This window comes from Boleophthalmus pectinirostris, unplaced genomic scaffold (genome assembly GCF_026225935.1).
Source record: "Boleophthalmus pectinirostris isolate CB_2022bp ecotype Guang Dong unplaced genomic scaffold, ASM2622593v1 HiC_scaffold_4, whole genome shotgun sequence".
Taxonomy (NCBI): domain Eukaryota; kingdom Metazoa; phylum Chordata; class Actinopteri; order Gobiiformes; family Gobiidae; genus Boleophthalmus; species Boleophthalmus pectinirostris.
In genome coordinates, this window is record NW_026571353.1 from 34,573,710 (window position 1) to 34,598,709 (window position 25,000).

General features: G+C 42.4%; 1 protein-coding gene across 1 annotated transcript in view; it reads right to left on the reverse strand.

Moving 5' to 3' along the window:
• ntrk2a (neurotrophic tyrosine kinase, receptor, type 2a) overlaps window positions 1–25,000 on the reverse strand; it is a 337,581-nt gene that overhangs the window by 285,252 nt on the left and 27,329 nt on the right. Inside the window, exon 5 of the mRNA XM_055161959.1 lies at window positions 18,179–18,327. Within this exon, the coding sequence (XP_055017934.1) occupies window positions 18,179–18,327 (149 nt within the window). The remainder of the gene's footprint in view (window positions 1–18,178; window positions 18,328–25,000) is intronic.

Genomic DNA, 25,000 nt, shown 5'->3' on the forward strand with positions numbered 1-25,000 from the left:
ACCAAGAAACACCTTCCACTGCAAAGAGACCAAGACGTGATGTGCTGTAAAACCACAAGAACAAGAAAGTGCAGCTCAGTCTGTTTGTCTTCTGCTCCTCTCGATTAACAAACGGGATTTTGCTATGTTGGCGCTCCACATACAAAATGTTCACTGCAAACTCAGGATGATTCAGGCAGCCAAAGATTACCTTTTTGGTCCTTCCTGTGGATCAATCCTGCCCATCGCCTTCACCTTTCACTATTTTTCAATTCCGTTGGAAAGGGAAACAGTTTGAACGAAGGTTTGCAGTCACACAGATCTGATTCCCTTTTGCAGTTATGGAGTTCACAAACCATATTCTCGAGCCGTTTTCCGGTGTTAGTTTAACTTTGATAAAATCATGGGTTTACGGGCAGGTGCGGGTCTTCAAAAACTGACCCATGCAGGACTCTGACGCACGGTGTTTACGTGACTGTAGTGGTTTTAGAGAATGTATTTTGGAAGGGCATCGGAAATTTATTTTGACACTGCATGCTTATTTACTGTCTTGTCCCTGCTAAAAAGCCTGGAGACTCTTTGTTCATGCTGCAAAATTAGAACTCCAACCTAATTTGAGCGTTGCGTAGCATCAGGACGACGATGGAAGCGCGTATGACTCTGCTGGTGTAGATTGTCTGACGCTGTTACGCTTTGGTGTAAATAGGAGGTAAGTTTTTCTGACACAGTGGTACATGTAGCTCACGTGTTTCACCGTATACGGACAGAATTCATAATCAAATCTAAGAGGGAACAGGGAGATGATTGACAGCTTTGGTCGACCTGAAATCAGATACGTCTAATCCTGGTTTGGATCTCCGTTCAGTTATCGCATCAGAAACCTTTTTTTTTTTTTTTTTTTTTTTTTTTATCTCTGTAAATGTGATAAACAGACGGAGGAAGGGACCAGCGATGCAAAGTTAAAAGTTTCAAATGCCAACAGCTTCTCAACAACTTTAAGATCTTCAGAAATAGAACACTTACACTTTTTTAGACAATATATGAATGTGATTTTCAAGATTAAATTGTAGTACATTCTTTTATATTACCATTTGATCCATAGTGGTCCATGGGCGTATACTAGTCTTATACTTGTTCAAGATCATCCTTAAGTTATTCAGGAACACTTCATTTCTGTCCTGTGAATGTGACTTTTTAGTCGTTGTTTTTTTAATACTAGTTTTTGCATCAATTAATATCTGATTTTCAGTACTTTTCATAACCCAACGAGATTTATTCAGAGACAATATTTGCACGGGGGCCTCACTTTTGATACCCGTCCACACAGACAGGAGGGAGGGTGTTTGTGTGTGAGCCCGGGGACATGGCAGGTGCATTCTCTGTAGGGACGGGCATGATTAGTCGACTAATCAATAATTGATCATTAAGAATTCCGTCAATCACATTCATTTTTAATCGACAAACCGAATGTAGGTTAAGGAGACGAGGCTGCGTCTGACACAAACACTGGAGTTGGGGCCTCACAGTCCCACGTTTGGGCTCAGTGTCCCGGGTATGATCGGGTTTTTTGAGTATCCAGGTGTCGTCATGGTGCATGTAAACGCAGTATCCCGGTTACTGCAGCATAAAGTTGAGTGCACACGCGTCCAAAAGACAAACACTTTTCAGTCTTTTCATCACAATAGCAGCCAATATAAATAAAGTGACCAATGTAAATAAAGAGACCAACATAAATAAAGTGACCAACGTAAATAAAGTGACCAATGTAAATAAAGTGACCGGCGTAAATAAAGTGACCAACGTAAATAAAGTGACCAACGTAAATAAATAAAGTGACCGAACGTAAATAAAGTACCGACGTAAATAAAGTGACCGACGTAAATATAAAGTGACCAATCGTAAATAAAGTGACGCGAAACATAAATAAAGTGACCGGCGTAAATAAATGACCAACCGTGTAAAATACTAAATAAAGTGACCGAATAAATAAAGTGAACGTAAATAAGTGACCGACGTAAATAAAGTGACAACATAAATAAAGTGAAACGTAAATAAAGTGACCAACGTAAATAAAGTGACCGAATAAATAATAGTGACCGACATAAATAAATGACCGACGTAAATAAAATGACCGACGTAAATAAAGTGACCGACGTATAAAGTGACCAACGTAAATAAAGTGACCGACATAAATAAAGTGACCGACGTAAATAAAGTGACCAACGTAAATAAAGTGACCAACGTAAATAAAGTGACCGACATAAATAAAGTGACCGACGTAAATAAAGTGACCGACGTAAATAAAGTGACCGAAAGTAAATAAAGTGACCGACATAAATAAAGTGACCGACGTAAATAAAGTGACCAACGTACCGACGTAAATAAAGTGACCAACGTACGTAAATAAAGTGAACGACATAAATAAAGTGACCGACATAAATAAAGTGACCGACGTAAATAAAGTGACCGAAATAAAGTGAAATAAAGTAAAATAAATAAAGTGACCGACGTAAATAAAGTGACCGTAAATAAAGTGACCGAACGTAAATAAAGTGACCGACATAAATAAAAGTGACGACGTAAATAAAGTGACCGACGTAAATAAAGTGACCGTAAATACGTAAATAAAGTGACCGAAACGTAAATAAAGTGACCGACGTAAATAAAGTGACCGTAAATAAAGTGACGTAAATAAAGTGACCGTAAATAAAGTGAAATAAAGTGACCAACGTAAATAAAGTGACCAATAAAGTGACCGAACGTAAATAAAGTGACCGACATAAATAAAGTGTAAATAAAGTGACCAACGTAAATAAAGTGACCGACATAAATAAGTGACCAACGTAAATAAAGTGACCAATAAATAAAGTAAATAAAGTGACCGACGTAAATAAATAAAGTGACCAAACGTAAATAAAGTGACTGTGACCAACATAAAGTGACCGTAATAAAGTGACGACGTAAATAAAGTGACCGACGTAAATAAAGTGACCGAAGTGACCACAACGTAAATAAAGTGACCGAAAATAAAGTAAAGTGACCGTAAATAAAGTGACCAACGTACGTAAATAAAGTGACCGAACCGTAAATAAAGTGACCGAAATAAAAAAGTGAAAAAGTGACCACAACGTAAATAAAGTGACCGACGTAAATAAAGTGACCGACATAAATAAAGTGACTAAATAAAGTGACGAAGTAAAAATAAAGTAAATAAAGTGAGTGAAATGACGTTAAATAAAAAGCGGCACTAAACCTGCACACGTCTGATCTCTGAAAACATGAACCATCAACACACAGTCGTGTCCTTTAGTCCGACAGAAACTGAACCGCATCAGTGCACAAGGAAAGAGCTGTTGTTGTTTTTTTTGGCGTTTATAGTTTATGCAAATGAGCCATGTGGTTTTAGGTTTTTTTCTTTAAAACGTAAACTGCATTAAACAGATTATAATCTCAAATGGGCTGATGTGGTTCTACAGTGGTTATGGTTTATATGTTATAAAGTTGAGTTTATTTATGCAGATTAGTGATATTAATAGTAATAATAATGATGACAATTTTAATATAAAAACGTTAATGATTAATCAAAAATCAATTGTTAATTCTCCCAACAATTGATTAAGAAAATTTTATCAAACGCCCATCCCTAATCCTCTGCTCCTGTCACTCAAAAATTCTGGAAAGTAGCATTTCTATCAAAACCTGGCACATGACATACTGAATGTACTCTAGGCTCCGTTACAAGGCCTATTCATACTTCATAAGAACATAAGAACTTTTATTTTTAGTTTATTTGGGCTCTGACATTTCATACTTCTAAAGATGTTCTGCTGCCGGACTCCCCTGCCCCTGTTATACAGCGAGGGGATTTCTTTTCGTCCTCCAGCTTGACCGCTCTTTCCAGCCTTTTGGCTTTCGCAAACTTGTCCCGAAGATTACCCCACAGACTTTTCTACACAGATTTTCGTCCGAGCCTAAAATGTGTGTGATCTCTCTCCATGAATTTCTTGCCATTTGGCGTCTTTATCGTCGCTTTATTGAGCGTCGTGTCGTATAGATGTTTGTATTTTCTCACCGTTTCCGCCAGCTGTGACTCAAAACCAGCCTTTTTTTTCTTGCTCCGCACCGGCAAAGAAGCAGATAAAGCCACGTAAATAACCAATCAGAGCGAAGACGTCGGAAAGTTCTGATGAAGTGTCGAGAACAAGCCCCAAGAACTACGGAACAAAATAACTTATGTTCTTATTAAGTATGAATACGTGTTTAGGCTCTGTAAGGCAATATCTTTTTTCTTTTTTTTTTCTTTTTTTTTAAACTATAAAATACATACAGGATTCAACTTTTTTACACTTTTTTTTTTCTTTTTTTAAATCCATGTATTCTCCTGACATATGTACATTGTCATAAAAATAAATTAAAAAGTGACTCAAAACCATCCTTTTTTTTTCTTGCTACGCACCAGTAAGGAAGCAGATAAACCACGGCCACATAAATAACCAATCAGAGCGAAGATGTCGGAAAGAATAAGCCGCAAGAACTGCCGAACTGGAGCTGGCCAAACAAAATAAAGTCATTTTGTTCTCGGCGAGTTTTTATGTTCTTATGAAGTATGAATAGGCCTTTAGGCTCTGTAAGGCAATATTGTTTTTTTTTGGGGGTTTTTTTTTTTTTTTTTTTGGAACTATAAAGTACATACAGGGTTACTCAATTTTTTACGCTTTATTTTTATTTTATTTTAACTATAAAATACATACACGATTACTCAACTTTTTTTACACTTATTTTTATTTTTATTTATTTATTTATTTTTTATTTTTTTTTATTTTTTTGAACTATAAAATACATACAGTATTCCTCAACTTTTTTGTTTTAACACATTTTAAATTTTTAATTTATTATTTATTTTTTTTTACTATAAAATACATACAGGATTCTCAACTTTTTTTTTTTTAACACATTTTTAAATTTTTATTATTATTTTTTTTTAAACTATAAAATACATAAAGGATTACTCAACTTTTTTTTTTTTTTTTACACTTTTTTACTTTTATTTATTTATTTATTTATCTGAACTATAAAACACATACAACTGAACTTTTTTTTAAACCTTTTTATTTTTATTTATTTTATTTTATTTATTTATTTATTTATTTTTAAACTATAAAATACATACATGATTACTCAATTTTTTTTTTACATTTTTTTTTTTTTTTTTTTTTGAACTATAAAATACATACAGGATTCCTCAACTTTTTTTTTAAACTTATTTATTTATTTATTTTTTAACTATAAAATACATAAAGAATTACTCAACTTTTTTTTTTTTTTTTTTTTTTTTTTACACTTTTTTTTTATTTTTTTTTGAACTATAAAATACATAACAGGGTTCCTCAACTTTTTTTTTTTACTTATTTATTTATTTTTTAACTATAAAATACATACAGGATTATTCAACTTTTTTTAATATACTTTATTTATTTATTTATTTATTTTTAACTATAAAATACATACAGGATTACTCAGCTTTCACACTTTTTTTTTTTAATGCATGTCTTCTCAGGACATATGTACACTGTCATGAAAAAATTTAAAAGTCATAAAATTCCAGCTGTCAGGATTCAAAATCTTGTGAGTTCTGAGGCTCTTTTTGCTTTTTGTGCCTGCAGCCTGGGGCGATATGCGTAACGTCCCGGCCCCCCCGACCCCCTCGTGCCCTCCTCAGATGTCAGAGCGTAGGGGGTCCCCGGCCCACCTCCCCGGGGGCCCTCGGCTAAGAGTGCAAACGACACAAATAGCGCGCTAATGGAGGCTGGGATCAATAGGACTTATCAGTGACATTGTTAGCTTCCTGCAGGCCAGCGCGGCGTTGGGCTCCTGACTGCCCACCGCCACAGCAGCACATGATTTGATTTTTTTCCGCCGCGTCAGATGGTTTAGCGGGCCCATGCTGCGCTCCTACGGACATTTAAACAGGATTTTTCGTCTATTAGCAAATGCGACCTAAACTAGAAAGCCAAATTATTAAAACAAATTTGTAAGAACTGAAATTACGATTTGATTTTTGGTTCGTGTTTTCATTTCTGGTGAAGAACACGCCGCTTTTGTCCACTTTTGTGTGTTCGCGCTGTCTGGAATGTTACACGGTATGGTAATAAAGCTTTCGATCGTCATGGAGACCAAACCGGGCCAAGTTACAGGTCAGATCTGTGGAGAGGCGACCCCGCTCACAGTCAGAATTTCAGTTTTTCTGGGTATTTTTGAGCTGTAGAATCGTCTGTAACTGAACAAATGTAAGGTAGAGCTGATGATTAAAGTCATACTGTGGAACATTCCAGACAGAGTGACATATATCCAAAGTAACAAGCAGGTGACGGAGCCAAAATCCATGTATCCATTTGTTCATACATTTTTTCAAAATAAAACAAAAAACAAAAAACGAAAAAACGAAAAAAAAAAGAAAAAAAAACTATTTTCATTATTTGTCTCCAAAACCAAAATAAAAAACGAATAACCGTCCCGTTTCCATGACTTAAACTGTGATACCCGACTGAACCAGGACTGAACCAGGACTGAACCAGGACTGAACCAGGATGAACCAGGGACTAAACCAGGACTGACTGAACCAGGACTGAAAACCGGAACCAGGACTGGGACTGAACCAGGACTGAAAAACCAGGACTAAACCAGAAACCAGGACTGAGTCGGGACGGGCCCAGAGGTGCGCCTGTGTAGAATGTCGAGTGATCAGGACTGAGACGAGGACCAGACCGGGACCAGACTGGGACTGAGACCAGTACTAAGACCAGGACTAAGACCGGGACTAAGACCAGGACTGAGACCGGAATTGAGATCAGGACTGAGATCAGGACTGAGACCGGGACCAGACCAGGACTGAGACCAGGCCCAGACCGGGACCAGACCGGGACTGAGACTGGGACCAGACCGGGACTGAGACCAGGACTGAGACCAGGACTGAGACCGGGACAAGACCAGGACTGAGACTGAGACCAGGACTGAGACCAGGACTGAGACCGGGACAAGACCAGGACTGAGACTGAGACCAGAACTGAGACCGGGACCAAACCAGGACTGAGACCGGGACCGGGACTGAGACCGGGACCAGGACCGGGACTGAGACCGGGACCAGGACCGGGACTGAGACCGGGACTGAGACTGGACCGGGAAAGACCAGGACTGAGACTGAGACCAGAACTGAGACCAAACTGAGACCAGAGACCGAACTGAGACGGGACCAGGACCGGACTGAGACCAGGACCTGAGGACTGGGACTGAGACCAGGACTGAGACCGGGAGACCAGACTGAGACTGAGACCGGACTGAGACCGGGACCAAACAGGACTGAGACCGGGACCGGGACTGAGACGGGACCAGGACTGGGACTGAGACGGGACCAGGAGGACTGAGACCAGGACTGGACTGAGACCGGACTGAGACCGGGACAAGACCAGGACTGAGACTGAGACCAGAACTGAGACCAAACCAGGACTGAGACCGGACCACTGAGGACCGGGACTGAGACCGGACTGAGACCGGGACTGAACCAGGACCTGAGACCGGACTGAATGGACCAGAACTGAGACTGAGACCAGACCGGGACTGAGACCAGGACTGAGACCAGAACTGAGACCAGAATTGAGACCAGAACTGGTCCCAGAATCATTATCCGTTATCCATTTTTTCATTTTGGTTTTGGAGACAAATAATGAAAAAAATAGTTGTTTTTTTTTTCATTTTCTTATTTGTGGTTTTATTTTGAAAAACGAATGAACGAATGATACACAGATTCAGACGCCGTTGCTTTGTTTAGAATGTTCCACTGTAGACATTAAACCTGTCTACCTCAAGGAAGACAACTAAAGACTACATTACAGCTCAGATCTGTGGAGAGGCGACGCTGTTCACCGAGAGTAATGAATAAAAGCTAAATGGACGCGTCTAATGTCACATCATGGAACATTAAAGGCAAAGCAAAACGACGACCAACAACCGGAGCAAGTGCACGACGCTGTGAAAAATTACAAAAACATTTCTTAGATAACAAATGATTTCTTCCAGCGAACCGAGGCTGTTTTTCTTGGCAGTAATCAGACATATTTAAACAGTAACATAAAGTACACGGCGGCTAACGCGAGGTCACGGGTTCTGAGCGGCGCAGGCAGTAATATGAGCCGTTTATGAATAGAATGAGTCCAAAATAGACAACAGCATCAAATATTCAGCAGAGGAAGAAGACGTGTCGATGAGAGGCGAAGGTTTACAGTTTAAAACCACGATAAATGTTTCCTCGGTGAATCAAACACGAGCGCGCGGATTTGACCGAAACGAGAAGATACCGGTGCATGCTTAAAGGTGCATTGTGTAACTTTTCTAGTGGAGGGTCCGTCTCCATGGAGATGTTATTGCTTTGTCTGGGATGGTCCACACTTCGACTTTAAACGGTTCTACGTTACATTTATTCAATGCATGCGTCACGAATTTCGGACTTCCGGTCATCGCGCAGTGCATGCTGGGAAGGATTTTTCCGAAAAAGTGAGCATCAAACCGCTGAAAATCCTTCCCAGTGTGCATTGCGCGATGACCGGAAGTCCGAAATTCGATATGTGATGCATGTTTTGATTTTCCAGTGGGATGCGTCTATTGTCAAAACCGATCTTTTCTAGTCTTTTGAACCACATCGCTTTTGTTTCTGGTTCTGATATTGTCATATTTTAGTTTTGGGATTCGGACATCGTAATCGTGTGGTTGTTGGATCCTAACAGCGGAAAACGGCTCGAGAAACGGGCTTCGGACGTTTGCGAACTCCATAAATGCAAAAGGGAATCAGATCTGTGTGAATCTATGTGAAAACTGTTTCCCTTCCCAAAAGAAATGAAAAATAGTGAGAGTTGAAGGCGATGGGCAGGATTGATCCACAGCACAGGTGTCAAACATAAGGCCCCGGGGGCCAGATCCGGCCCTCCAAGACCTTTAATCTGGCCCTCAGCTGACTTTCTACTAAAATATTGTAATTATATTTTCTATTAAAATCTTGTTAATTTTCTGTGGTGTTTATCACAGCAGCGTCTCCAGCGTCTCTGTACGTGGCCCCTCCCACCAGAGCAGCACAAATGAAGACTTGTCTCTTTCCAAACGCTCTTAAAGGACGATCGTTTTGACTGTTGACCGTGACACCCTCATCAGAAAAATGTCCAACATGAGAAAAGTGGAGCCGAGTGCAGGATTTTACAACAAAAACTGACTTATTCCTGTTTACATACAAGTTCATGTTAAAACATTGTGTTTAAATTGTATTTTTCTTAAAGTTTCAGGTTGTTCATAATATTATAATATTTTGTAAAAGAAAGAGTTCATCAATTAAAAAAGATTTTTGTAATAGATTTGTGTTTCTCTGCACAAATATTTGAGCTTATTGTTATTTTTGGGGTTTATATGACATGAGTTTTCTGATCCGGCCCCTTTGGGATCAAAGTAGGATGGATACGGCCCCCGGACCAAAATGAGTTTGACACCCTTGATCCACAGGAAGGACCAAAAACGTAAACTTTGACTGACTAAATCATCCCGAGTTTGCAGTGAACATTTTGTATGTGGAGCGACAACAAAGCGAGATCCCGTTTGTTTAACGAGAGGTGCAGAAGACAAACAGACTGAGCTGCACTTTCTTGTTCTTGTGGTTTTACAGCAGCATCACGTCTTGGTCTCTTTGCAGTGGAAGGTGTTTGTTGCCTTTTGCTTTGGCGTTGACTTTTTAAATTCGTAACCAAGGTTGAGCGAGGGATCGGGATTTTGTTTTGTCGTCGCTCCACATACAAAACGTTCACTGCAAACTCGGGATGATTTAGTCAGTCAAAGTTTTCCTTTTTGGTCCTTCCTGTGGATCAATCCTGCCCATCACCTTCACCTTTCACAATTTTTCAATTCCGTTAGAAGGGAAACAGTTTGAACGGAGGTTTGCAGTCACACACATCTGATTCCCTTTTGCATTTATGAAGTTCGCAAACAAATTTCTCGAGCCGTTATCCTCTGTTAGGATCCAACAACCACACAATTAACGATGTCTGAATCCCAAAACTAAAATATGACAATATCAGAACCAGAAACAAAAGCGATGTGGTTCAAAAGACTTGAAAAGATCGACTTTGTCAATAGACGCATCCCACTGGGAAAACAAACATGGTGACCTGATGCTCACTTTTTCTGAGGATCCATCCCAGTTTGTATTGCGCGATGACCGGAAGTCCAAAGTTCGTGATGCATGTATTGGTTTTCCATGAAGATAGAAAGGTTTAATGCCACACTGTGAAACATTTCAGACAAAGCAATAACGTCTCCATGGGAAAAAAAGCGATTGAAGGACACCAGAAAATGCATCTTGAACATTTTCTTTAATTAAGCAAAACTGTTTTCAAGGGACTTATATCAGGAAGTGCACGGTTAGCATGGTAGTTCTCTCTCTGGACCAGTTCAAAATGAAGTACTTTTTCATATTTTGAATTAAAGTCATTCTTATAAAATACATCAGATTGGATTGATTTAATTTAGTTTATTTAATTTATACATTTTTAAATTTATTTTACGCTTACATTAGGGCAGGGTATCATTAAGAAGTTGCCGATACGATACACACCTCGATACACAGGCCACGATACGATACATATCTCCATACAGTGAGCTTTCGATTCAATACGATATATTTCAAATCGATTCGATACGGTTCAATAAAAATAAAGGCCAAATCGTGTCTGTGATACTAAAAGTCTTTGTTACACCACTTTTTGTGCAAAGTTCATATGAAACACAAACATTTTAATCATCAAAACAGTGAAAATGTCAAATGTGTCGCATAAAAAAGTTTCCTTCGTCTATACAAGCAACAAAACTGTAGCGCTGTAACAAAATAATTTAGTAAAATATACCAAAAATACTCTTGGTGCTATATCAATACAGCATATCGATACTGTATCATCACATTAAGCGATGCGATATATCGATATTTCAATATTTTTGCACACCCCTAGCTTACATAGTATTTTAATTATTATTATTATTATTAGTAGTAGTAGTAGTAGTAGTTTTTGTTTTTTTGTTTTTTGGAGTGTTTGTTCTAAACTGAAAATGTGGATAAATAAATTTGTAAAAAAAAAAAAAAAAAAGAAAAGAAAAAAAAAAGAACGTAAACTCTGGCATTGCGTCTTGACTAAACCCCCGCACGCCCAGGCTCCTCGTTCACATTTCTGATTTCTCCCTTTGTGAGCGTCTCGACAGGTGCATCTCTGTTCCCACGGCAACCGCACAAAGAAGAGGAAATGAAAAGTCCCGCGCGCCTCGTCACGTCACGTCAAGAGGCTCTGCTGCGCGCGGCGTCCCTTCCTCTCCCTCGCGCCTCATCTTCGACCCCCTCGCCCCGGCGCCCGAGTCTGAGGTCGGGGGGGGGGGGGGGGGGGGGGGGTCGAGGGTCGGGCGTCTCTCTCTTTCACGCGGAGCCGTCCTCAGCCCCCCGAGCGCTGCCCCCGGCGGACGGCGCGGCGTGACGGGGGTGACGGGGGTGACGGGGTGAGGTCTGCGTGCGCACCTGCCTTCAAATGGATTTCACACGTCGTACCGTCGCCGCCGCGGCTGATCTGAGCCTCGTAAACCGTAAGAACGACTCCCGAAAGGACAGAACGCAACGGAGGAAATATGACGGCAATTCTTTTAACAATTTAAACTTTGTCCAGGACGTCCAGGATCGTGACCAGTCCACTAACCAAATAATAATTTAATATTTTCATAAAGGCCCTATATTAGGTAAAATTGTTTCTTGTGAGCCATGGTTAGTCCTGATTTAGTCCTGGTTTAGATCTGGTTTACGTCTGTTTGTCCTGGTGTGTCCTGGTTATCTAGTCCTAGTTTAGACCCAGTTTAGTCCTGGTTTAACCCTGGTTCAGTCCTGGTTCAGTCCTGGTTTAGTCCTTGTTTAGTCCTGTTTTAGTTCTGTTTTAGTTTTGGTTTAGTCCTGTTCTAGTCTTGTTCTAGTTTTGATTTAGTTCTGTTCTAGTCCTGGTCTAGTAGTTAGTAGTTAGTCCTGGTTTAGCCCTGGTTAGTCCTAATTTAAACCTGGTTTAGATCTGGTTTAGTTCTGTTTTAGTCCTGGTTCAGTACTGGTTTAGTCCTGGTTTAACCCTGGTCTAGTCCAGGTTTAATCTTGTTCTAGTCCTGTTCTAGTCCAGGTTTAGTCTTGGTTTAGTCCTGGTCTAGTCCTGGTTTAGCTCTGGTTAGTCCTGATTTACTAAACTAAAACAGAACTAAACCAGATCTAAACCAGGATTAGGTTGAGATCTGGTTTAGTTCTGTTTTAGTCCTGGTTCAGTCCTGGTTTAGTCCTGGTTTAACCCTGGTCTAGTCCAGGTTTAGTCTTGTTCTAGTCCCGGGCTAGTCCTGGTTTAGTTCTGTTTTAGTCCTGTTTTAGTCCTGGTTTAGTACTGTTTTAGTCCTGGTTCAGTCCTGGTTTAGTCCAGGTTTAGTATTGTTCTAGTCGTGGGCTAGTCCTGGTTTAGTCCTGTTTTAGTCCTGGTTCAGTCCTGGTTTAGTCCAGGTTTAGTATTGTTCTAGTCCTGGGCTAGTCCTGGTTTAGTCCTGTTTTAGTCCTGGTTCAGTCCTGGTTTAGTCCAGTTTTTTTACTTCTGTTTTACTTCTGTTTTAGTCCTGATTTAGTCCTGATTTAGACCTGGTTTAGTTCTAGTTTAATCAAGCTTTCGTCCTGTTTTACTCCTGGCTCAGTCCTGGTCTAGTCCTGCTTTAGTTCCGTTTTAGTTTTGGTTTTGTCCCGTACCAGTTCTGTCCTAGTTTTGATTTAATCCTGGTTCAGTTCTGGTCTAGTATACGTGCGTTTCATGCGATTCACGATGTCAGAAGTTCTATTTCGACGGCGGACATTTTGAGGACCTCTTTGTTTACGAGAGACACGAGCGCTGGAGCCAAACTAACACCACCTCACCTTTTGTCCAACCAACAAACGCAATTTAAATACACCCCAGCTCCACACACGCGCCGACGGAACGAGATTTTATTTGGTGGACGATAAAACGTTTGAAGGACAGATACAAAAAAAAAAAAAAAAAACAGGTCGTAAAGGTCCGACGTGACGTAAATGTGACGCTTGTGACATTTAAGTCGTGTTATAATGTTGTTACTTCATCAAAAACACAACCTGCAGTTGTGTTTTGTTTCATTCACACATGTTTAAAATAGTGTGTCATTCATTTTATTTTCTATTTTCTTCATTATTTGTCTCCAAAATCAAAAGGAAAAAACAGATCACGATTCAGTTTTTTCAGTTTTCGATTTTGTGTTTAAATGAAAAATGGAAAAAAACGGATAACGGCCGTTTCCCGTTTACGTGACTCCTGTGACTGTGATGCCGGATCCAGGTCCGGGATTGATCCAGGTCCGGGACTGAGACCGGGACCAGAGCGGGACTGAGACCAGGACTGAGACCAGGACTGAGCCCAGGACTGAGCCCAGGACTGAGCCCAGGACTGAGCCCAGGACTGAGACCAGGACCAGACCAGGACTGAGACCAAGACCAGACCAGAACTGAGACCAGACTGAGACCAGGACTGAGACCAGAACTGAGCCCAGGACTGAGACCAGAACTGAGCCCAGGACTGAGACCAAGACCAGACCAGGACCAGACCAGAAGTGAGACCAGGACTGAGACCAGGACTGAGACCAAGACCAGACCAGAGACCAGGAACTGAGACCAGGACTGAGACCAGAACTGAGCCCAGGACTGAGACCAAGACCAGACCAGGACCAGACCAGAAGTGAGACCAGGACTGAGACCAAGACCAGACCAGGACTGAGACCAGAACTGAGCCCAGGACTGAGACCAGAACTGAGCCCAGGACTGAGACCAAGACCAGACCAGGACCAGACATGAAGTGAGACCAGGACTGAGACCAGGACTGAGACCAGGACTGAGACCAAGACCAGACCAGAACTGAGACCAGGACTGAGACCAGGACTGAGACCAGAACTGAGCCCAGGACTGAGACCAAGACCAGACCAGGACCAGACCAGAAGTGAGACCAGGACTGAGACCAGGACTGAGACCAGGACTGAGACCAGGACCAGACCAGGACTGAGACCAAGACCAGACCAGAACTGAGACCAGGACTGAGACCAGAACTGAAACCGGGACCAAGACGAGACTAAGACCAGACCGGGACCAGATCGAAGGCTCAGAGCCCACAGCAGGGCTGGAGCTCGAAGCTGAGGCTCGGACCCCACAGAGGCTCGGAGTCAAAGCTCAGAGTCCACTCTGGTCCCGGTCTGGTCCCGGTCTGGTCCAGGTCTCAGTCCCGGTCTCAGTCCCGGTCTCCACCCCGCTCTGGTCCCGCTCTGGTCCCGCTCTGGTCCCGCTCTGGTCCCGCTCTGGTCCCGCTCTGGTCCCGAACCTGGATCAGTCCTGGTTCAGTCCAGCATCGCAGTCACGTAGTCGCGTAAACTGGAAACGGCCTTTATCTGTTTTTTTCATTTTGGTTTTGGAGACAAATAATGAAGAAAATAGTTGTTTTTGTTTTCTTATTTTTGGTTTTATATTGAAAAACGAATGAACGAATGACACACGGATTGTTTAACACACAAACCCGGCAGATTTCCACCTTGTGATGTCATGTGGTGGTACAGAAAGTGCTCCACTGTGTTTCTAAACTCCACACACCTTCACACTTCAGGTGAGCAGTTTCTACACACAGTCAGACTCCTCAGAGACACGGGGATAATTAGTTCATTTTTTATGGGACTTTTATTCTCCCAAAACCTTTCCAGTGACATTTGTGGAAATTAAAATGAACACAAGCTCCATAAACGCTGGCCTCCCTCTGGATAAACCTGCTCGGAACTGGACCTGGACTCGATATTTGGACATTTTCGGAGAGGGTTTAATTTCCTGTTTCCTGTGTGTACTTATCCCCGTTTTCCATTCTGCTTTGGTCAACGTTTTTACAGACCACTGAGCTGAAACTATAAACAATAATTTGAAAAAGCAAGATATTTAAGGAAGATTAAACTTTTTATTTATTTACTTTGAATATTGAATTATTATTTGAGTAAATGTGTCCTGCAGATATTCTGTTTAAGTAGCTCTTAGGGTCAAATAAGTTTGCTGTGTACTGTCTGCAACTAATCATTATTTTATTGTTATTTTACTGTGTTTTATTGTCAGAGAATCAGGAATGTATGTGTGTGTATATATAGTGTGTATTAGGGCCCGACCGATATGATACTGATAAAATGGGAGTTGGAGCTGCTGATAATCGCAGATATATTGTTTATATTATACTGTAAAAATTCACTGTAAATCTTGAATTGTTTAAAAAAAACTTAGGTTTGGCTCTAGTGGATTTTAAATTGGGTTTATTTAGGCAACATTTATTGATATTCTGACTCTTTACGTCATATTTACAGACAGTAGGTTGGACTAATGTCATTTCTGCATCACATTCTAGCAGCGAGTGATGGATGTTCCAGTTCTTTTTAGAGAACCGGCTCTTTCGGCTCCCAAGCGACTCTTCAGATTGTTTTGTTGCAAGCAGGACTAAACCAGAATTGAACCAGGACTGAAAAAGGACTAAACCAGGACTAAAACAGATCTAAACCATGTGTAAAACAGGACTAAACCAGAACTGAACCAGGACTGAGTGTCTTTATCTCTCTCCGTCTCTCGAGCCCAAGATTAGTCCTGGTTCATTTATTTTATGTTGAACTACAGCCAAACCGTATGCACACGCAGATTTATGAAAGTTTCGTTTTCAGCCGCTGCCGCTGTCAAACTACCACGAGTCTGCACGACGTGAAGAGAAAAAAAGAGAGAGAAAGAGAAAACACGGCTCCCAATAAGGATCCCGTTGTTTGCTTCTAAGAGCCGCTTCGTTCGCGACCGACCCATCACTAGTAGCTAGTAAAGAAAATACACAGCTGATTTACATATCAATGCTGGTCCAGTAACAAATATACGGTCAATATAGTCACTTTACAATAGACCAATAGAAAACACTACAGCAGCTAATCGCTAAACAATGAGAAAGAACCAAAACTAGCTTCAAATTCGACATATTTCCAACAGTCACACAGGCTCCTCCCACATCACAAGTCTGCACTAATAAATGTCCTTTTAATCCAGACTAAAACCAATTGTCCATAAAAAAAAAAAGAATATAATCTAAGTGCTGCACATGGATCTACGTCTCCGGGTGTAAACAAACACATGTGACTCTGGTGGTGTGTTCAGGGACAGTACGGACACACACACAGACAAATGACTCCACAGATAAATACTGATGCGCAGTGTCATGGAAACATATCGGCCGATCGCCAATATGTTTCCAGGTGCCCATATGCCCGACCGATATATCTGTTGGTCAATATTATCGTTCGGGCTCTAGTGTGTACTAGTATAAAGTGAGTGTATATATAGTGTGTACTAGTATAAAGTGAGTGTATATATAGTGTGTACTAGTATAAAGTGAGTGTATATGTAACCAGGGTAAAGTTCAATTCCCTTATCCAGATCCAACCCAGGTTTTCCCCTCTCCACATGATTTGTCACCACCCATCACACCGCCCATTTCACCAATTATCCAATCACACATCCCCAATCAGAGTATATAAGGTCCCCTGACGTCTCTCTCCTCAGTTGTGTGGGAGAGGAGCCAGGGGACAGAGCTTGAAGAACCAGACCCGGTATGCAACATTGTCACGTGTGCTTTCAATACACTAAAACACTACTGAACTGCTACCTCCACTACGAAATTATTCAATCAACCGCGCTTTATGGACATCTTACAACCTCAAATAATAATACTGGACTTTAAAGTAGTTGGACTCTGTTCACACCCTGGGCAACCAGACCCAGTTCGCAAGGACATTTAACTGAGTTGTTTGATTTTTGTTGCTGCAGCTGTTGTATATTTTGTTGTCTCACTTACTTCCTGTATAATACATTTTATTCATTTTCCACTAATCCCATGTCTCAATTTACTGCCCCTGCCTCCAGTAGCCTCACTTAGAATCTTCTGATCATTCAACCTTGCTAATTACACATAATAGTCATAACACAGTTACTACATGGTTATTACAGTTACAATCATTACACATTCGTTATACTTTTATTACCTAAGTAATAAGCAAACACTTGTTACATATATATAGTGTGTACTTGTATACAACAGGGATACTCATTGTGCGGCTCGCAAACCTCATGTGGCTCACAAGCTTATGTCAAAATAGTAACACAGCCAATATATTTTTCAAATGTTCTAGATAAACATACAGCGAACACTTCAACACAAACATCTGCATTACACTAAGTATAAATCAAGACTTAATTAATGGTGTTTCCTAAAGGGGGCGCCGTGACACCAGCAACCAGGGACGCATGAGTCCACGTACAAACAACCTGAACCCGACTGACGCTTTCAACTAACTCACACGCAACTCAGACTGCATAAAAAATGTTTAATTTTTTTTACCCGTGTAAGATATATCAATATTTTTGCACACTGCTGATGCAAGTATTTTTGCCGGCGTTTGTCTGTTTGTTTGTTTGTTTGTTTGTTTGTCTGTTAGCAACATAACTCAAAAAGTTATGGACCGATTTTGATGAAATTTTCAGGATTTGTTGGAAATGTGAAAAGGAAGAACTGATTTTATTTTGGGGGTGATCCGGAAGAAATCCTGGATTCTGGATCACTTTGAAATTTTAGTTAGCATTGTGGTAAATGGGGTCAAAAATTTTGTTTCTCAATATCTCGGTTAATTATTGACCAAACCCCATGAAATTTGACTCAGGGATGGACAATGGGATCCTCTTTCATATTCCAAAGGCTGATCCGGATCTGATCCAGAAGACTGATTTTATCGCAATTTATATAAAAAATGGGGGTAGTCCTTGGCGGAGGTCTGCGCTCTCTGACTGCTTTTCTAGTTTCATTAATATCACGTTATTATATTATACTCATTAGCAGAAAAAAATTACATGAGATTTTCTTTTTCGTGTCTAAAACGTTTCAAAATAAAATCAATATTGCGACATCTGTATCGAATCGTGGGAAAACAGAATCGTTGCATCCCTTACATAGTGTATATTAGTATAGAGTGAGTGTATATAAAGTGTATATGAGTGTAAAGTGCTTCTCACCACAGTTGGGCAGGGTGAATCTGGACAGCAGTTTCTTCCGTCCTCCGTCCTCTGTACAGCGCAGCTCCTGGTTGTCAGCCTCTTCTCCCAGGGTCAGTTTGATCCACATGTTTTCACAGGAGCAGTGCAGAGGGTTTCCGGACAGGATCCTGCACAAAATACGTACGATTCGTTAGTCCTAAACGACAGGAACGTGCTAAAGGAAGTCACTCACGGGGCTGCAGAGTGTGTCAGATGCCCTCCCTGTGTCTCCGTGTGGTCTTATTCTCCACAAAACCTGCTGAAGTTGTAGTTTATCTCTGCGCAAACATGTTCTGAAACGTGATTCTTGTTTTCGTTTGTCAGACTCCGTTCGCATTTCAGTCTTTTTGTCAGTTCTCGTGGACGTGTTTAAAATGTGAACTTTGAATGTTTATGTTTGTTCAAATTGCCAGTGCCAGCGAGTGAAAGGAGTTCAAACCCGACTGCCAGCTCCATTTACGTTCACTTATTGAAGTCAGTTAGAGCGATTTGTTCCGCGTAGTATTAAATTTAAATCAGACCTATTCTGAAAAATTTACTTCTCAGAGCTTTAAACCATGTTATAATCGTTTCCTCTCACCAATTACTCACTCAAAAGCAGTATTGGTTGTGATTCGCTTATTTCCAAACGCCTAATTGTTGATCATCTCCCATTTTCACATCACCAGCACTGACCACTGCTCTGTACAACACACCGCATATATGAATGGACATAAATGCTCTAAAAAGGCGTCGCGTTCTAAAAAGGAAGTGCTCCAGGAGGCTCTTCCGGCTCCTTCTGACTCTGGCTCCCATTGACTTGCGCTGGAATATCGTGGCTCCTCTCTCCGTACCCGCTGCCGTGAGCCTCATCATTTTGGTCTTAAAGGGCCCATCTCACGCAAAATCAACTTTTCAGAGCTTTCTACCTTCTCAGAGTGATGTGTGGGCCTTGTAAATATCGCCGAAGTGGTTTTTAGATTGATTCTGCGTTTTTTTTTAAACAAATTGCAGTGTATTTCTGCCACCCTCCCACGTGACAACAAACTAAAGCTGCTACAACAATGACGCGGCAGATACACCTATGACGCGTTGGACGTAGCAGAAAATGCTTCAAACCCGCCCCCGTCCCGCGCTCCACGACCTCCGCCCCGTCTCCACCCTGACTGCAGTGAACATGATATAATAAGTTTATCTACTAGTGTTTATTAATACTTTACCAATCAGTAATGTTCAGCTGATGTCGACGCGGTGCTTGCGCTTTGAGCACCTCAAAGTCATCGTTCCAGGTCCAACACATGCAGCTGAACGCGCTGTATCACCATGATGAATAAAAGTTTATTCCTGCCGCTATCAGGGCGCACGTCTGTCTCCCCCTCCCTCCCTGAGATGGCGGAGGAAGGGCGGCTCACTCAGAGCCTATGTCACGTTTGGAGGGCGGAGCCTGTACTTTCTCAGGACGGGCGGGGATGAGCAATAGTCGGCCTTTCATAGTTCCTGGTCTGTGACTGTCTCCAAGAAATCAGTAAGATTTCAGAACTATTGTGTAATGGATGTTCCAAAACCCAAATTGTGCAGAAGATACAATGTGAAAAGAGTTATTTTGCATGAGATGGGCCCTTTAAAATGTTCGTATTAACTCGCTCTACATGATCCTGAAGTTTTCATTTCACTATTTTGTTCCATAACGGACCAATCAGACGCCTTCATTCCCCGAGCGGAGCGAGTGTGGGCTCAGACTGGACTGAGGTTAAGTCTTACAAAGTTAAATTTTAGGCGCTTTGAGGATTTTTATTTTATTTTTTTTAAGTTTATGTTGAAAATAGAAAATAATCCAACTTTTCTGAAAGTTGTTGATGCCCTGTCAGCCGAACACGGGCAGTTTGAATTTCCAAAAAATACATTGTGCTTCTATGGGAGAATTCTTTCTGGGCTCAAGGTCGCGGGAGCTGCAGTACCTGGAGCGGCCACTAGTCTGTCTCGAGTCAGGAAAGAGGGAGAATGCCTTGTCCAGTTTTTATTGTGGCCATACCGGCTTGTCAAAGCCTGATCCCGTCCGATCTCAGAAGGTTAGCAGGGCCGGGCCTGGTTAGTTCTTGGATGAGAGACACTGGGAAAATCAGATGCCACAGGGGGGCGCAAGTGGCAATAACTGTCGTTGTGTCCTTAGGCAAGACACTTCATCCACATTGCCTAGTATGAAAGTGGTGTGTGCGTGAGTGATGGTGGTGGTCGAAGGGGCCGATGGCGCCGATTGGCAGCCTTGCTTCTGTCAGTGTGCCCCAGGGCAGCTGTGGCTACAACAGTAGTTTACCATCACCAGGTGTAGAGTGAATGAATAATGCTGAATAATGCTCTGTAAAGCGTCTTTGTGACAAAAACGTCTGTGAAAAGCGCTCTATAAATAAAGACTTACTTACTCACTATTATAGATCCATGAGCTGAACGCTGTGGGCGACGTCACACTCGCTTCTCCACTTCTTTATACAGTCTATGCTCTGTACTTACTTTGTTCTCCAATTTTATTTTCTTAATTGGTGATGCAACATAAAAAAAGTGGACTAAGAGAACGTGACGTCACCCGCGGCGTTCGGCTCCACTCAGATGAAACTCCCGATACTAACACGGTTACACCAGAGAATTTGGAGCCAGACTCTGTATTAAGAGGGGGATTTTTTTAACATACAAAATAGAGCACAAAGTAACAGAGAGGGACGGCAAGATTCTAATATTCTGTCCTTCACCTGCTTGTTTCTATGGATACGTCACTGCTGTGCTTGGAATGTTCCACAGTGTGACAACAAACAGCGCTGTCTTACATTTATTCAATTACAAGTGGCTTTATAGCTCAAAAACACCTAAAAACACGGGCGTTCTGACACAGATCTGACCCGTAACTTGTTCTGGTTTGGTCTCCGTGACGATAGAAAGGTTTAATGCCACACTGTGAAACATTCCAGACAAAGCAACAATAACATTTCCACGGAGAAAAGCAAAGTCCACGTGTCCGTTTGCTTCCGTCTCTGTCGTGAAACCGCCTGCGTCGAGTTTTTAATCTTCCCGTCGTCGGCGCAGAACGTCCGCCTCCGTCCGCCTCCGTCCGCCCCGGGGCAGCTGCGGCTATTACACAAGAGCCGCCGAACGTGTGCCGAGAGTGTGATTAAGAGCGTGTAGGATATGAGAGAGGAAAGAGTTTGGTATTAAAATAAATATCTTGAATAGATGGTCCCTGAGATTTGGTCGTGTTATTGGATTGTCCCCGGAGACGCAACGGAGACTCACTCATCTACTGTACGAAGAAGAAGAAGAAGAAGAAGAAGGAGAAGAAGAAGGGAACAACGCAGCAACGGAGAGATATATGAAACTGATAAAGAGAGAGAGAAGGAGGGGAGGAGGGGGAGAGAGGTGCAAGAGGAGTAGAGAGAGAATGGAAGAGAGGAGGGGAGAGAAAGGGGAAGAGAGAGAGATATACAGAGAGAGGGAGAAGATGTGGAGAGGGATAGGAAAGAGAGAGGGAAAGAGAGGAAGGGAGAGAGACAGGAATGGAGAAGGAGAGGAGAGAGAGAGAGGAAGGGAGAGAAAGAGATAAATAAGGAGAGAGATACAGAGGGAGAGGGAGAAGAGTCGGAGAGAGAGAGAGGGAGGGGGAGAGAGAGAAGAAGGGAGAAGAAGTGGAGAGAGAGGAGAGAAAAGAGAGAGAGAGAGAGAGAGAGGAGGCAGGAAAAGGGGTAGAGAGAGAGAGAGGAAGGGACAGAAAGAAAAGAGGGAGAGAGAGATATAGAGAGGGAGAGGGGGAAGAGGTAGAGAGAGAGAATGGGAGAGAGGAAGGGAGTAAAAGAAAGAAAGGGGAAGAGAGTGGGGGAGAGAGAGCGAGAGAGGGAGAAGAAGTGGAGAGAGAGGGAGAAAGAGGTGGGAGAGGGGTAGAGAGAGAGAATGGAAGAGAGGAAGGGAGAGAAAGGGGAAGACAGAGAGAGATATACAGAGAGAGGGAGAAGATGTGGAGAGGGATAGGAAAGAGAGAGGGAAAGAGAGGAAGGGAGAAGAGGTAGACAGAGGTGGGAGAGGAGACAGAAAAGAGAGAGAGAGAGAGGAGGGAGGAGAGGGGTAGAGAGAGAAAGAGGGAGAGGGAGAAGAGGTGGTGAGACAATGGGAGAGAGGGAGAGAGAGAAAGGAGAAGAGAAAGGGAGAACGAGAGAAGAAAGGAGAAAAAAGAGGAAAAGAGAGAGAGACAGAGGAAGGGGGCGAAGAGGTGGAGGAGGAGAGGAAAGAGAGAGGGAGAGAGAGGGGTAGAGAGAGAGAATGATGAGAGAAAAGGCGAGAAGGAGAAGAAAGGAGAAAAAGGGGAAAAGAGAGAGATAGAGGGAGGGGGAGAAGAGGTAGAGGAAAGAGAAGGAGAGAAGGAGAAGAGGTGGAGTGAAGAGAGTGGGAGAGAGAAAGAGGGAGAGAGATAGAGGGAGAAGAGGTGGAGAGAGGGAAGACAGGACAGAAAAGAGAGAGAGAGAGAGAGGAGGTAGGAGAGGGGTAGGGCGAGAGGAAGGGAGAGAAAGAGGAAGAGAGAATGATATAGCGAGGGAGGAGAGGTGGAGAGAGAGAATGGGAGAGAGAGGAAAGGAGTGAAAGAGGGAGAGAGAGCTATATAGAGGGAGTGGGGAGAAGAGGTGAAGAGAGAGATGAGAGGAAGGGAGAGAAAGAGGGAGAGAGAAATATATAGCGGAAAAGGTGGTGAGAGGGGAGAGAGAGGAAGGGAGAGAAAGAGGGTGATAGAGGGAGTGGGAGAAGAGGTGGAAAGAGAGGGAGAAAGAGGTGGGAGAGGGGTAGAGAGAGAGAATGGAAGAGAGGAAGGGAGAGAAATGGGAAGAGAGAAATATATATAGAGAGAGAGGGAGAAGATGTGGAGAGGGATAGGAAAGAGAGAGGGAAAAAGAGGAAGGGAGAGAGACAGGAAGGGAGAAGAGGTGGAGAGGGAGAAGAGAGGGAGAAGAAAGAGATAAATAGGGAGAGAGAGATATAGAGGGAGAGGGAGAAGAGATGGAGAGAGAGAGGAGAGGGGGAAGAGTGGGAGAGAGAAAGAGAAGAAGGGAGAAGAGGTGGAGAGGAGAGAGAAAGAGATAAATAAGGAGAGAGATATAGGGAGAGGGAGAAGAGTTGGAGAGAGAGAGGAGAGGGGGAAGAGGGAGAATGAGGGAGCGAGATGAAGGGAGAGGTAGAGGGAGAGAGAGAAGAAAGAGAGAGAAAGGCGGGAGAGAGAGAGGAAGGGAGAGAAAGAGATAAATAGGGAGAGAGAGATATATAGAGGGAGAAGAGATGGAGAGAGAGAGGAGAGGGGGAGAGAGAAAGAATGGGAGAGCGAGATGAAGGGAGAGAAAGAGGGAGAGAAAGAGAAGAAGGGAGAAGAGGTGGACAGGGAGGAGAGAGAGGGAGAGAGAGGAAGGAGGCAAAAGAGAGAGAGAGAGAGGGGGTAGGTAGAGAGAGAGGAAGGGACAGAAAGAAAGAGGGAGAGGGAGAAGAGGTGGAGAGAGAGAAATATAAGAGCTATAGAGAGAGAGGGAGAAGGGGAGAGAGAGACAGAAAGGGAGAAGAGGTGGAGCAAGAGAGGACTGAGAGAGAGGAAGAGAGAGAGAAAGTTGGAGAAAAGGTGGAGAGAGACGGGAGAGAGGAGACACAGAGGACTGAAAAGAGAGAGGGAAAGGAGAGAGAGATTGGGAGAGGGGTAGAAAGAGAATGGGAGAGAGAAAGGGAGGAGAGAAAGGGGAAGAGAGAGACAAAGAGGGAGCAGGAGAAGAGGTGGAGAGGGAGAGGAGAGAGAGGACTGAGAGAGAGAAAGTGGGCGAAGAGGTGGAGAGAGGGGGACAGAGGAGAGGGAGGACAGAAAAGAGAGAAGGAAAGGAGAGAGAGAGATAGTGGAGAGAGAGAAAGGGCGAAAGAAAGAGACTTCGACTTCACCGAGAGATTTACTGCATGATCATTTTAGCTTCTTCGACCGCATGAAATTACATCTAAAAAGCCATAATTAAGAAAGAAAGAGGGATACAGACAGAGAGAGAGAAAGAGAAAGAGTGAGAGAGAAACGGAGAAAGAGGTAGAGATGGGGGGGTTGTATAGAAAAATATAGAAAGTCATAGAGAGAAATGAAGAGAGAAACAGAGAGAAAAAGAGAAAGTGAGTGACCGAGAGACAGAGAGAGAAAAGGGATAGAGAGAAAAAGAAACAGACAGAGACAGACAGAGTGGAATGGAGAGAAAGAGAGAGAGAAAAAGATGATAGAGAGAGAGAAACTTAGAGACAGAGAGAGCAAGAGACAGAAAGAGGAATGAACAGACAGAGAAAGAGAGAAAAAAACGATAGAGAGAGAGAGAAATATAGAGATAGAGAGAGGAAAAATGGAGAGACAAAGACAGAGAGAGACAGAGAGAGCAAGACAGAGACGGAGAGAGGAATGGAGAGACAAAGAGAGAGAGAGAGAGAAAAAATGACAGAGAGAGAGAAATATATATAGAGAGAGAAAGGAATGGAAAGTCAAAGAGAGAGAGAAAGAAAAGAGGACAGAGAGAGAGAAATATAGAGAGCAAGAGAAAGGAATGAAGAGACAAAGAGAGCGAGAGAAAAGAGGATATATATAGAGAGAGAGAAAAAGGAAGAGAGAGTGACAGGCAGAAAGAGAGAAACAGACAGAGAGAGAGAGAAAAAAAAGAGGCTAGAGAGAGAAATATAGAGACCAAGAGAAAGGAATGGAGAGACGAAGAGAGAGAGAAAATATGATAGAAAGAGGGAGAAAAAGACAGAGAGAGTAAGAGACACAGACAGAGAGAAAGAAAAGAGGCT